At 33.4% G+C, this 13,149-nt stretch overlaps 1 protein-coding gene across 1 annotated transcript in view; it reads left to right on the top strand.

Moving 5' to 3' along the window:
• LOC129229266 (uncharacterized) overlaps positions 1 to 13,149 on the top strand; it is a 163,244-nt gene that overhangs the window by 118,752 nt on the left and 31,343 nt on the right. The window contains exons 15-18 of the mRNA XM_054863575.1: positions 3,454 to 3,503; positions 4,268 to 4,379; positions 8,924 to 8,973; positions 9,735 to 9,846. Of these exons, the coding sequence (XP_054719550.1) occupies positions 3,454 to 3,503; positions 4,268 to 4,379; positions 8,924 to 8,973; positions 9,735 to 9,846 (324 nt within the window). The remainder of the gene's footprint in view (positions 1 to 3,453; positions 3,504 to 4,267; positions 4,380 to 8,923; positions 8,974 to 9,734; positions 9,847 to 13,149) is intronic.

Genomic DNA, 13,149 nt, shown 5'->3' with positions numbered 1-13,149 from the left:
CTTTACTCATCCCTTTTTTTTTCAAGACTTCGAATATTCTTTGAATATGTCAGTGATATTAATAATATTCATCATGCAGACCTATTAAATGGTAATTCTGAAACTATTTTACTTTAATGAACTTTTTATTTACCATTTTTATACTTTTAACGCTTTCATTTTGAAAAATGCAATCTGATTGCATCCGGTATGAGAATCCGGTATGAGAACTTTTACTCTTTTTTTTTTCAAGCTAACTTCGCTTTATAAGGAGGCAAATAAATGAAAAGTCTATTAAAACCATCATTTCAAGATTTTAAAACGAAATTCAGTTTTTGTTTATGAGTCAAAAATTTAAATGCTGAATAGATGGTTTAATTTTAGTTTTGCTGCAACTGTGTTGACAGATATTAATATGTTTATCTTAGCTTCTCTATGGCTACTAAAATGCAATTCTAAACTAATTTTAAAAAAATTAATTCTTTTATGATCCGTTTTTATGCTTTTGGAGACTTCACTTTGAGAATTGCAATCCCTTTGCACCCACTTTGAGAATCGGATTTTTCGAATTATTGATATTTAGTGCATTTTGTTAAGGGGTAAACAAATAAATTCTCCTTTTATTTTTATTGAAATCATATAAATTTAAATTTTTTAACAAAATTCTGTGTTTTTTAAGAGTTTCAAAAAATTAAATGCTCAACCACTGCTTGATTTCTTTTTCAAGGGAAATTAATATTAACATAAAAAAGATAAAATTTCACACAAACACCCATTTTGAAATTTCATTTTACTCCCCCCCCCACTCAAAATTATTTGCTTTTTCACAAAATGAATTGATTTTTCACAAAAAAAATGGACTATGAAAAAATCCTGGACAGACCCCTGTTCATTAGCCAACACATGTATGCGAATGTCAGGTGCCCACCAAGGACGGGGGGCGGAGGTCATCAGATTGCACCATTGAAACTTTTAGGAGGAGGTAATTTGAGAAAGATTTTAGGCTTAGTTTGGGGGGGGGGGCAGCTTCATAGAATTTAGGGAGGTGCTCCATTGTCTTTAAGGGGGTGGGGGTCGAGCATCTCCTGCCTTATTTCAAAAAAGATTAGTTTATTTTTTTTATAAAAACCACGCTCGAAATTTTGCAGACAGATTATGAAGTTCTAAAAGCTTTTTGCAGACAGCTACAAAACTTTCTGCCACTGGAATCATTTGTGATGTTATGGGCAGAAGCGTAAAAAATAAAATTGGGTATGTGCTCCGACTTAAATAATTGTTTAAAAATAGTAAACTTTGTCAAATTATTTAAAAAATGGTCAAATCCTATGTTTTTAAGCATACTCTTTCAGATTAAGAATAATTTTATAATTTCAGAAACGACCCCATTCTATTGAACCCGTGATTAGACAGTATAATCTTATATAAGTGTAGATATCAGGAGGAAAACTTTTAAATGAGTACTAGTAAAAATCTCTAAGAAATTTTCTCATGGACCTGTGCCAGTCCAGCATAGCAGTAGCTGAGAATTGCTATACTGTATGACTTTCTAAATTTTGTCCAAAATATAAATAACAATCAAATAAAAATGAACATAACCTTGAACTTTATTTTTCCTGATAACTTCAAGCACCCAGTTTTCCATTTGAAATGACCAGTTGACTGAGTTAAATTTCACATCTGTTGTGTCATTCTCTCACAATGAACACTTCTGGTTCAAATAGGTAAAACTTCTTTAACTTAAACTTCATAACATTAGAGACCCTTACAGTTTTCTGGAGACTAAAGCCTAGAGTTTGACTTACACATGACAAAACATCAGCTTTTTCTTATAAGGAAGCTAATATTAAAACATTCTTAAGAAGATTTAAATTTCGTTGTCAGAAACACAATCTTACAAGAGCCTTATAAAGGCCCAGATGATCATATAACATTGTTTGATATTGTGCAGAATTTATATATCCCATAATAAGTTGAATAAAATAACATTCATGGTTAAGGGTTCCTTAAGTCAGTCCTGATTCTTCTCCCAATTTGAAGTGGTAAGAATTTTTTTAATCCTTTCAGCTAGTCACAACAATAATCTTTGTGTCATCGTCCCAGAACATTACTTTTTTCAGCCACTTTTTCAGTCTGCTTTCTCTATACTTCAAAAATAGAACTTTTCATGGTTTTCATAAATTTTGCATTAGTATATGGCATAACACTCTTTTGAATGGTGACACTTGAAATTTTTTGCTAAAGCATTATGAACTTTCGCATACAAGTCCTTTAATATTTTTAATTACTAATCAAAAGATGTGACATCTGAAACGTGCTAAAATGTTCGTGAGTTTTATTTTTAATGTGTTAAAAATAATTTGCTATAGTGAAAAAAAAATTATTGTTGTTGTTAACTAAAATTTTCTTTTTAACTTGGAAGCTGTATAGTAAACTCCCGATTATCTGCGGAATTGAGTGGCATACGTGCCGCAAATAATAAAAATCGCAGATAAACTGCAAAAATTCTAAAATGAGAGACAAATAAGGTACAAATTTTCCTTCCTAAAAAACATAGCTGTATTGATGCATAATACTTTATTCAAACAGTGAAAATCCTTTACAGTACTGTAAAAATATTTTGTATTTTTGCAAAACAGAATTTAATATCAATAAAGAACACGTGTATGTGCAATGAAGAAAGCACAATAAATAAATAAAACAAAACAACTGAGTCTATTAATAATTTTTCATCAAAACAACACCCATTGGTATTTGCTTTTTACTGGGAAAAGACATGTTCCTGACTGTTAAATGACTCGCAAATAATCCGCCCCACAATAATACGCTTGTGGATAATCATTAGTTTACTGTAGTTTTTAAATTATTGATTTGTATTTTTTTAATTTGAAAGTTTCAACTGGTTCGAAAATGACTGTTATTTAAATGGTTCCCAGAATATCATACATTGGGGCTGTACTTATAACATTTGAATTTTATCCTGTACTATCATTAGTGTTTAAGACTCATGCATTAAGTATTCTTGGCTGCATTTCTATTCAGTAATTTAGTGTGTATTGTACTCCTTTTCAACTGCATTTGCTTCAAAAAAAAAATAAAGAAGTTTCATTTACTCACAGTTCGCTTTTATTTACACATTGCAATACTTAAGCATGTACTGCCCGCCTCCGGCAAATTGAGCTCCGTTGGCTGAAGGATTAAACGATTCCATTTGCTGAAATAGGGGTGAGGAAAAACGGCTGAAGATAAAAAGGCTTAATGGTAGCCCAACTCTGCTCTAATAATTCCTCTTCTTTCTCTTTGCCCTGCTTGAAAGAAATGGACTTGCTCAAAGCCATAGCTTTAACTTGTCAGAGGCGGACAGTAAAATATATGAAAAATTCTAAAGTATCAAAATAAACAAAAAGGTTTTCTATTCATAGGTTTTAGAATATTTTTATCTGTTAATTCAATTATAGGTTCTTGTACCTCTTTCAGACAGATGAAAATAAAATTACTGTAAGAAGAGTTAAAAAAAGAGTTGAAACGTAAGTTAGATTTTTTTTTCTTTTTTTCTTTTAGAATTGTTGTTTGTTTGCCTCATAACGGAACTGCATACTGGTTTTGTGGACCTTGTGTATTTGCCAAGAGCTGGCATTCATTCTCTCATGTAATACCTCTATTAGAAGATAATCATCATCATAAGAATTTAGAGTCCTGTTTTCTTCACCAGATCGAGACTTCTGACCTCTTTTTGGTGCCAAACTACACTAAGAGTTCAATTTTACCAAGAGTATTCAAGGCCAAAGCAATACTCATGGAATCTTTTACATTCCTCATAATCATACAAAATGGACACTGAGAATTTTCTGCATCCAAAATTTTTTTTAACTGGAACCCGTGCCTTAGGCCATTAGAGGCCAATGCCATCCCACCCTTTCAGCTTGCTCTGTTAAGTTTATTGAAAAATTTGAGATGGCATGCAAACACAATCATCAACTTAGTGCTGAAATATCATAAAATCTCAGAAATAAGATGAAAATTAAAATAAAAAGTGCTGAAGAATAACAGTGGTATCGACAGGGCCGTATTTACATATGGGCCTATGAAAACAGGATTGTGGGGGTGGAAAAATTAGCTTTTTACCGTAGCAAAATATGAAAATGTTAGATCTAAAGAAATGAGTCTTCTTCATCCCAGTGATGGTAAAAGGCTTACAAGGCTACTGATTCTGCTATTGTTAAAACTATGTATTTGCTTCAATTCAGTTAGTTTACCTCTATTGATGTGTTTTTGATCCTTGTTCTTATAGATTTCATCCAGAGGGATCTGAATGTTCTGAACGGCCAAAAGTACTTTTGTGTCGCTTACCACAAACTGAAGTATCAAAATATTGTCATGATGTTGAAGTGAAACAGGAGCAGGTAATATAAATACAAATACATAAGTGCCTAACAGCAACAGGTTCTGGGCCCAGCTAGTCTGGTCGTAGTCAATTTATCAATCCCCAATGAAGATCTATAACCCTCTTAAAACTATTCACCCTATTTCAAGTAGCAGCTGCTTTTGGTAAACTTCCAAATACCTAAAAACCTGTTGAAGTAGTAATTTTTTCTGATTTCAAAATTAGCTTGAGATTTAAAAAGCTTTAAACAATGTCCCCTGGTTTTGCCATTTAAGCAGAAAGTTAGCCCATAAATGTCCTCCATTTTAATTTACTTAAATAACTAGATATTGTCCCCTCTTACTCTCCTTTGCTGAAGACTATATACAGGGGCGGACTGGCCAGGTCGGCTAGTCGTGGATCCCCGACTGCGCCAACCGCCGAGTGGGCCACTTCAAGCAATTTTTTGTTGAACTTAATACATTTAAATTCCCTCATAACATTTTTTAAAGTGTCATAATATGTGATAAAAAAATAAACATGTAGTTTGTTTGTTTTATGTGAAAAAAGTTTTTAAACACGCTTCTTTTTCCCATCCTAAGGAGGGACCAAAGTAAATAGCCGAAGTACGTGTGTGAATGCTTTCCTCTCTTATCTTATCTATTGAGGTTACGGGAGTGGGCCAGAGAAATTGGGGTCAGACGCGGCCTAAAAAAGGGTCGGGATGGAAAAAGAAGCGAAAAAAACTTATATTTGTACGTCTGTTAACAAAAATTGAAGGGGCATGCACCATTAGACGAAGCAGTCCCGACCCTGCTATAAATGCATGGGCCATGATTTGGGGTGTTGATACATAATCAGGGGCATGCACAAAAGGAGGATGAGAGAAGGGGCACCTCTTGACAAAGTTCCAAACCTGAATGGGGCCCCGAGATTTTTTAAATGATGAGTGAAATATATGTATGGACGTAGGGGTACACAAGATGGAGAAGAGCCCGTAAAAGTCATTTGTGATGAGCCTCAAAATTTTTTCGCACTCCCCTGGTATTCACCGGTTGTGACAGATTCAACTAAATGCTGTCAGTTGACAAGAGATTTCATTGGTCTATTGTAAATTGTTGCTATGCAAGAATTATCATCTCAGAATCGCATACGGGAAAGCAAGTCTTTATTAAGATAAACTGAATCTGAAACAGGACAAAATTTCGACTTAAAGAGAGACCTGACATAGGTGGATTTCGGACTGAGTTCCAGTGGTGGGGGGGGGGGGCAAGATTTTTTTTAATCAACATTAGTGGTAATTAAGGCGAGATTTGTACTTAACGGGGTCCCAAAGTACTTCAGATATGAGTTTCCTTTGTAGTTCTAAAGTCACCGACAAGTCTTCAATTGAGGATTTTGATGTAAAAACCTGTTAAGTTCATACTTTTCCTTTAAAAAAAATCATTTTGTTTGGGGAGAATATAGATGTTCCGGTTGGTGCAACAACGGGACACAATGTAAGATCACACCTCTGCTTTGTAGTAACTAATGTGGGAAAGATTTTTAGCCTTTCTATCGGACACTGATGTTATTTGTTGGTCTTACCAAAAATGAGTGAGTCTGGACTTACCTGATTCTTGGTTCTTGCATCAAGGCCCTCAATTGTGTTTTTTAGCCTACTTCAAAAAGGAGGCCGTTATCAGTTCATGCCGTATGTATGTTTTTTTTTTCTTTTTTTTTTGTCCACTCTCAGCGTATCACCTAGTGAGCCGATTTTGATTATTCTTTTTTTAATGGATAGGGGATGGCTCAACTTAGGTTCCATTATTTTGTTTGACCATATTTCTTCTTTAGAAAAAAGTTATGGTCAAAAAACAGTAAATTTCATGCAATTTCCCTATTAAATGATTAAATATAAAACCCATTGTTACAAAAGTTTGATGCCATACAACAGTAATATTAATAGAAATTGTAATAATTTTGAATAAAGGCTTCTATGAAGCAAGCATTAATTTTCTTCAGTGTCATTGCTCTATAGTGGGGGTAAACCTAACCTGGAAGCGAGGAAATGCAGGGATTAGGATCCGTATTGCCTTCACAATGCTACCAGGTTATAGGTTTGCCTCAACTATAGTAGTATTTTTATTGTTATCATCTATGCCAATAACATATGATCTGGACTATATTAGGAGATACAGGATTGCATCACAAGCAACTTTGCATGCTTCGAAATGCAAATTAGTCTGGGAAAACGTAATATTTTAATGGTTATAATTAAATGAACTCACAAATGAATTCAAGAGAGGAACAAATATGTATTTTTAGTTCCAATCGCTTAAAGTTTCAGGTGTGTTTATAGTTTTTTTAGTATTGAGTATTTTTAGGAAAAAAATAAGGTGAAGTTTCGTGATGGTAATGTCTTACTATTTTTGAAATACATTTACACTAAAAAGAATAAAATAAAAAACTCTCTCTGATTAAAAATAATTTTAAAATTTCAGAAACGACCCCATTTTATACAACCTGTGGTTAGACAGTATAATCTTATATCAGTGTAGATATCAGAAGGAAAACTTTTAAATGAGTACTAGTAAAAATCTCTAAGAAATTTTCTCATGGACCTGTGCCAGTCCAGCATAGCAGCAGCAGCTGAGAATTGCTGTACTGTATGACTTTCTAAATTTTGTCCAAAATATTAATAACAATCAAATAAAAATGAACATAGCCTAGAACTTTATTTTTCCTGATAACTTCAAGCACCTAGTTTTCCATTTGAAATGACCTGTTGGCTGAGTTGAATTTCACATCTGTTGTGTCCTTCTCTCACAATGAACACTTCTGGTTCAAATAGGTAAAACTTATTTAACTTCATAACATTAGAGACCCTTACAGTTTTTTGGAGACTAAAGCCTAGAGTTTGACTTACACCATGACAAAACATCAGCTTTTTCTTATAAGTGAAGCTAATATTAAAACATTCTTAAGAAGATTTAAATTTTGTTGTCAGAAACACAATCCTACAAGAGCCTTGTAAAGGCCCAGATGATCATATAATACTGTTTGATATTGTGCAGAATTTATGTATCCCATAATAAGTTGAATAAAAGAACATTTGTGGTTAAGGGTTCTTTAAGTCAGTCCTGATTCTTCTCCCAATTTGAAGTGGTAAGAATTTTTTTTAATCCTTTCAGCTAATCACAACAATAATCTTTGTGTCATCGTCCCAGAACATTACTTTTTTCAGCCACTTTTTCAGTCTGCTTTCTCTATACTTCAAAAATAGAACTTTTCATGGTTTTCATAAATTTTGCATTAGTATATGGCATAACACTCTTTTGAACGGTGACACTTGAAATTTTTTGCTAAAGCATTATGAACTTTCACATACAAGTCCTTTAATATTTTTAATTACTAATCAAAAGATGTAACATCTGAAACGTGCTGAAATGTTCGTGAGTTTTATTTTTAATGTGTTAAAAATAATTTGCTATAGTGAAAAAAAAATTATTGTTGTTGTCAACTGAAATTTTCTTTTTAGCTTGGAAGCTGTATAGTAAACTCCCGATTATCTGCGGAATTGGGTGGCATACGTGCCGCAAATAATAAAAATCGCGGACCGCTAAAATTCTAAAATGAGAGACAAATAAAGTAAAAATTTTCCTTCCTCAAAAACTTAGCTGTATTGATGCATAATACTTTCTTCAAACAGTGAAAATCCTATACAGTACTGTAAAAATATTTTGTATTTTTGCAAAACAGAATTTAATATCAATAAAGAACACGTGTATGTGCAATGAAGAAAGCACAATAAATAAATAAAACAACCGAGTTTATTAATAATTTTTCATCAAAACAACACCCATTGGTATTTGCTTTTTACTGGGAAAAGACATGTTCCTGACTGTTAAATGACTCGCAAATAATCCGCCCCACAGATAATACGCTTGTTGATAATCATTAGTTTACTGTAGTTTTTAAATTATTGATCTGTATTTTTCTTAATTTGAAAGTTTCAATTGGTTCGAAAATGACTGGTATTTAAATGGTTCCCAGAATATCATACATTGGGGCTGTACTTATAACATTTGAATTTTATCCTGTACTAACATCAGTGTTTAAGTCTCATGCATTAAGTATTCTTGGCTGCATTTCTATTCAGTAATTTAGTGTGTATTGTACTCCTTTTCAACTGCATTTGCTTCAAAAAAAATAAAGAAGTTTCATTTACTCATATTTCGCTTTTATTTACACATTGCAATACTTAAGCATTTACTGCCCGCCTCGGCAAATTGAGCTCCGTTGGCTGAAGGATTAAACGATTCCATTTGCTGAAATAGGGGTGAGGAAAAACGGCTGAAGATAAAAAGGCTTAATGGTAGCCCAACTCTGCTCTAATAATTCCTCTTCTTACTCTTTGCCCTGCTTGAAAGAAATGGACTTGCTCAAAGCCATAGCTTTAACTTGTCAGAGGCGGACAGTAAAATCAATGAAAAATGCAAAAGTATCAAAATAAACAAAAAGGTTTTCTATTCATAGGTTTTAGAATATTTTTATCTGTTAATTCAATTATAGGTTTACTTATTGTTCTTGTACCTCTTTCAGACAGATGAAAATAAAATGACTGTAAGAAGAATTAAAAAAAGAGTTGAAACGTAAGTTAGATTTTTTTTTCTTTGTTTCTTTCAGAATTGTTGTTTGTTTGCCTCATAACGGAACTGCATACTGGTTTTGTGGACCTAATGTATTTGCCAAGAGCTGGCATTCATTCTATCATGTAATACCTCTATTAGAAGATAATCATCATCACAAGAATTTAGAGTCCCGTTTTCTCCACCAGATCGAGACTTCTGAACTCTTTTTGGTGCTAAACTACACTGAGAGTTCAATTTTACCAAGAGTATTCAAGGCCAAATCAATACTCATGGAATCTTTTACATTCCTCGTAATCATACAAAATGGACACTGAGAATTTTCTGCATCCAAAATTTTTTTTAACTGGAACCCGTGCCATAGGCCATTAGAGGCCAATGCCATCCCACCCTTTCAGCTTGCTCTCTTAAGTTTATTGAAAAATTTGAGATAGCATGCAAACACAATCATAAATTTAGTGCTGAAATATCATAAAATCTCAGAAATAAGATGAAAATTAAAATAAAAAGTGCTAAAGAATAACAGTGGTATCGACAGGGCCGTATTTACATATGGGCCTAAGAAAATAGGATTGTGGGGGTGCCAAAATTAGCTCTTTACCGTAGCAAAATATGAAAATGTTACATCTAAAGAAATGAGCCTTCTTCATCCCAGTGATAAAAGGCTTACAAGGCTACTGATTCTGCTATTGTTAAAACTATGTATTTGCTTCAATTCAGTTAGTTTACCTCTATTGATGTGTTTTTGATCCTTGTTCTTATAGATTTCATCCAGAGGGATCTGAAAGTTCTGAATGGCCAAAAGTACTTTTGTGTCGCTTGCCACAAACTGAAGTATCAAAATATTGTCATGATGTTGAAGTGAAACAGGAGCAGGTAATATAAATACAAATACATAAGTGACTAACAGCAACAGGGTCTGGGCCCAGCTAGGCTGGTCCTAGTCAATTTATCAATCCCCAATGAAGATCTATAACCCTCTTAAAACTATTTACCCTATTTCAAGTAGCAGCTGCTTTAAACTTCCAAATACCTAAAAACCTGTTGAAGTAGTAATTTTTTCTGATTTCAAAATTAGCTTGAGATTTAAAAAGCTTTAAACAATGTCCCCTGGTTTTGCCATTTAAGCAGAAAGTTAGCCCATAAATGTCCTCCATTTTAATTTACTTAAATAACTAGATATTGTCCCCTCTTACTCTCCTTTGCTGAAGACTATATACAGGGGCGGACTGGCCAGGTCGGCTAGTCGTGGATCCCCGACTGCGCCAACCGCCGAGTGGGCCACTTCAAGCAATTTTTTTGTTGAACTTAATGCATTTAAATCCCCTCATAACTTTTTTTTAAAGTGTCATAATATGTGATAAAAAAATGAACATGTAGTTTGTTTGTTTTATGTGAAAAAAGTTTTTAAACACGCTTCTTTTTCCCATCCTAAGGAGGGACCAAAGTAAATAGCCGAAGTACATGTGTGAATGCTTTCCTCTCTTATCTTATCTATTGAGGTTATGGGAGTGGGCCAGAGAAATTGGGGTCACACGCGGCCTGAAAAAGGGTTGGGATGGAAAAAGAAGCGAAAAAAACTTATATTTGTATGTCAATTAACAAAAATTGAAGGGGCATGCACCATTAGACGAAGCAGTCCCGACCCTGCTATAAATGCATGGGCCATGATTTGTGGTGTTGATACATAATCAGGGGTGTGCACAAAGGGAGGTTGAGAGAAGGGACACCTTTTGACCCAGTTCCAAGCCTGAATGGGGCCCCGAGATTTTTTAAATAATGAGTGAAATATATGTAGGGACGTAGGGGTACACAAGATGGAGAAGAGCCCGTATAAGTCATTTGTGATGAGCCTCAAAATTTCTGCGCACGCCCCTGGTATTCACCGGTTGTGACAGATTCAACTAAATGCTGTCAGTTGACAAGAGATTTCATTGGTCTATTGTAAATTGTTGCTATGCAAGAATTATCATCTCAGAATCGCATACGGGAAAGCAAGTCTTTATTACGATAAACTGAATCTGAAACAGGAAAAAATTTCGACTTGAAGAGAGACCTGACGTAGGTGGATTTAGGACTGAGTTCCAGTGGTGGGGGGAGGGGGGGAGCAAGATTTTTTTTAATCAACATTAGTGGTAATTGAGGCGAGATTTATACTTAATGGGATCCCAAAGTACTTCAGATATGAGTTTCCTTTGTAGTTCTAATGTCACCGACAATAGTCTTCAATTGAGGATTTTGATGTAAAAACCTGTTAAGTCCTAACTTTTCCTTTAAAAAAAAAGATCATTTTTGTTTGGGGAGAATATAGATGTTCCGGTTGGTGCAACAACCGGACACAAATGTAAGATTACACCTCTGCTTTGTAGTAACTAATGTGGGAAAGATTATTAGCCTTTCTATCGGACACTGATGTTATTTGTTGGTCTTACCAAAAATGAGTGAGTCTGGACTTACCTGATTCTTGGTGCTTGCATCAAGGCCCTCAATTGTGTTTTTTAGCCTACTTCAAAAAGGAGGCCGTTATCAGTTCATGCCGTATGTATGTTTTTTTTTTTTTTTTTTTTTTTTTTTGTCCACTCACAGCGTATCACCTAGTGAGCCGATTTTGATTATTCTTTTTTTAATGGATAGGGGATAGCTCAACTTAGGTTCCATTACTTTGTTTGACCATATTTCTTCTTTAGAAAAAAGTTATGTTCAAAAAACAGTAAATTTCATGCAATTTCCCTGTTAAATGATTAAATATAAAACCCATTGTTACAAAAGTTTGATGCCATACAACAGTAATATTAATAGAAATTGTAATAATTTTGAATGAAGGCTTCTTTGAAGCAAGCATTAATTTTCTTCAGTGTCATTGCTCTATAGTGGGGGTAAACCTAACCTGGAAGCGAGAAATGCAGGGATTAGGATCTGTATTGCCTTCAAAATGCTACCAGGTTATAGGTTTGCCTCAACTATAGTAGTATTTTTATTGTTATCATCTATGCCAATAACATATGATCTGGACTATATTAGGAGATACAGGATTGCGTCACAAGCAACTTTGCATGCTGTGAAATGCAAATTAGTCTGGGAAAACGTAATATTTTAATGGTTATAATTAAATGAACTCACAAATGAATTCAAGAGAGGAACAAATATGTATTTTTAGTTCCAATCGCTTAAAGTTTAAGGTGTGTTTGTAGTTTTTTTTGTATTGAGTATTTTTAGGAAAAAAATAAGGTGAAGTTTCGTGATGGTACTGTCTTACTATTTTTGAAATACATTTACACTAAAAAGAATAAAATAAAAAAATTTTGAAAAAAAAAAAAGAACCAACTTCAAAAGTGCTCTAAAAAGTGAACAATAATTTTATTCTTTAAACACCATCGACAATTTTTAAACATTTTTTGAAGTTGGCACAAAAAGGATAGATAAAATCATTCACAACCATAACTCAACTACAACTATAAATTTAAGCAGGCCCAGTTCCTTCACTACCACATACATTAGGCATTGATGACAGCATATTTGAGTAACGATATAAATGTTTTGTTCCTAACTTTGATTTTCTTAAAAACCATGAACGAAGCACGGTTACACTTGATTTTACTTTTTGTCTTTGCGCCAACTTCAAAAATTATGTTTAAAAGTATTACCAATGGTATTTAAAGAATAAAATTATTTTTCAATTTTTAGAGCACTTTTAAATTTGTTTTTTTTTTTTTTTGCAATTTTTTTTTTTTTTTAAATCTGATTTAAATATTGAGAAGTTGCCAGACAAAAACTTCGAACCTTCGCCATTCTCTTAAAGTCACTAAAGATAGCTTAAAGTTTCTATCATAGAAATTTCCATGAGAAAGTAACCCTTTTATCTGCACTATAGCCTGAAATTGATTTCAGTTTCAGCAAAAAATGCACCGAGAAAACTAGTGTTTTCCTCAGAGCAAAAGGGGCAGTACACTTTCTGATTAAAGGGTACCTATTAATAGAAATTTTGTTAAATGAAAAAGGTGCATTTTTTATTTTTTGGTATACTAGGTACATGCTAAGTTCTAGTGCTTTCGATAGTAATTATTTTTAAAGAATTAAAAAGCTTTTTGATGTTTAGTTTTAAAGGTAATGAAAAATACATTCAGATATATTCTAATCAGATTCTTGTGATCAAAGCGATGGAGTAACGTTTCAAGGACA

Source organism: Uloborus diversus, chromosome 1 (genome assembly GCF_026930045.1).
Source record: "Uloborus diversus isolate 005 chromosome 1, Udiv.v.3.1, whole genome shotgun sequence".
Classification (NCBI taxonomy): Eukaryota; Metazoa; Arthropoda; class Arachnida; order Araneae; family Uloboridae; genus Uloborus; species Uloborus diversus.
This window is presented reverse-complemented; position numbering and strand designations above follow the sequence as displayed.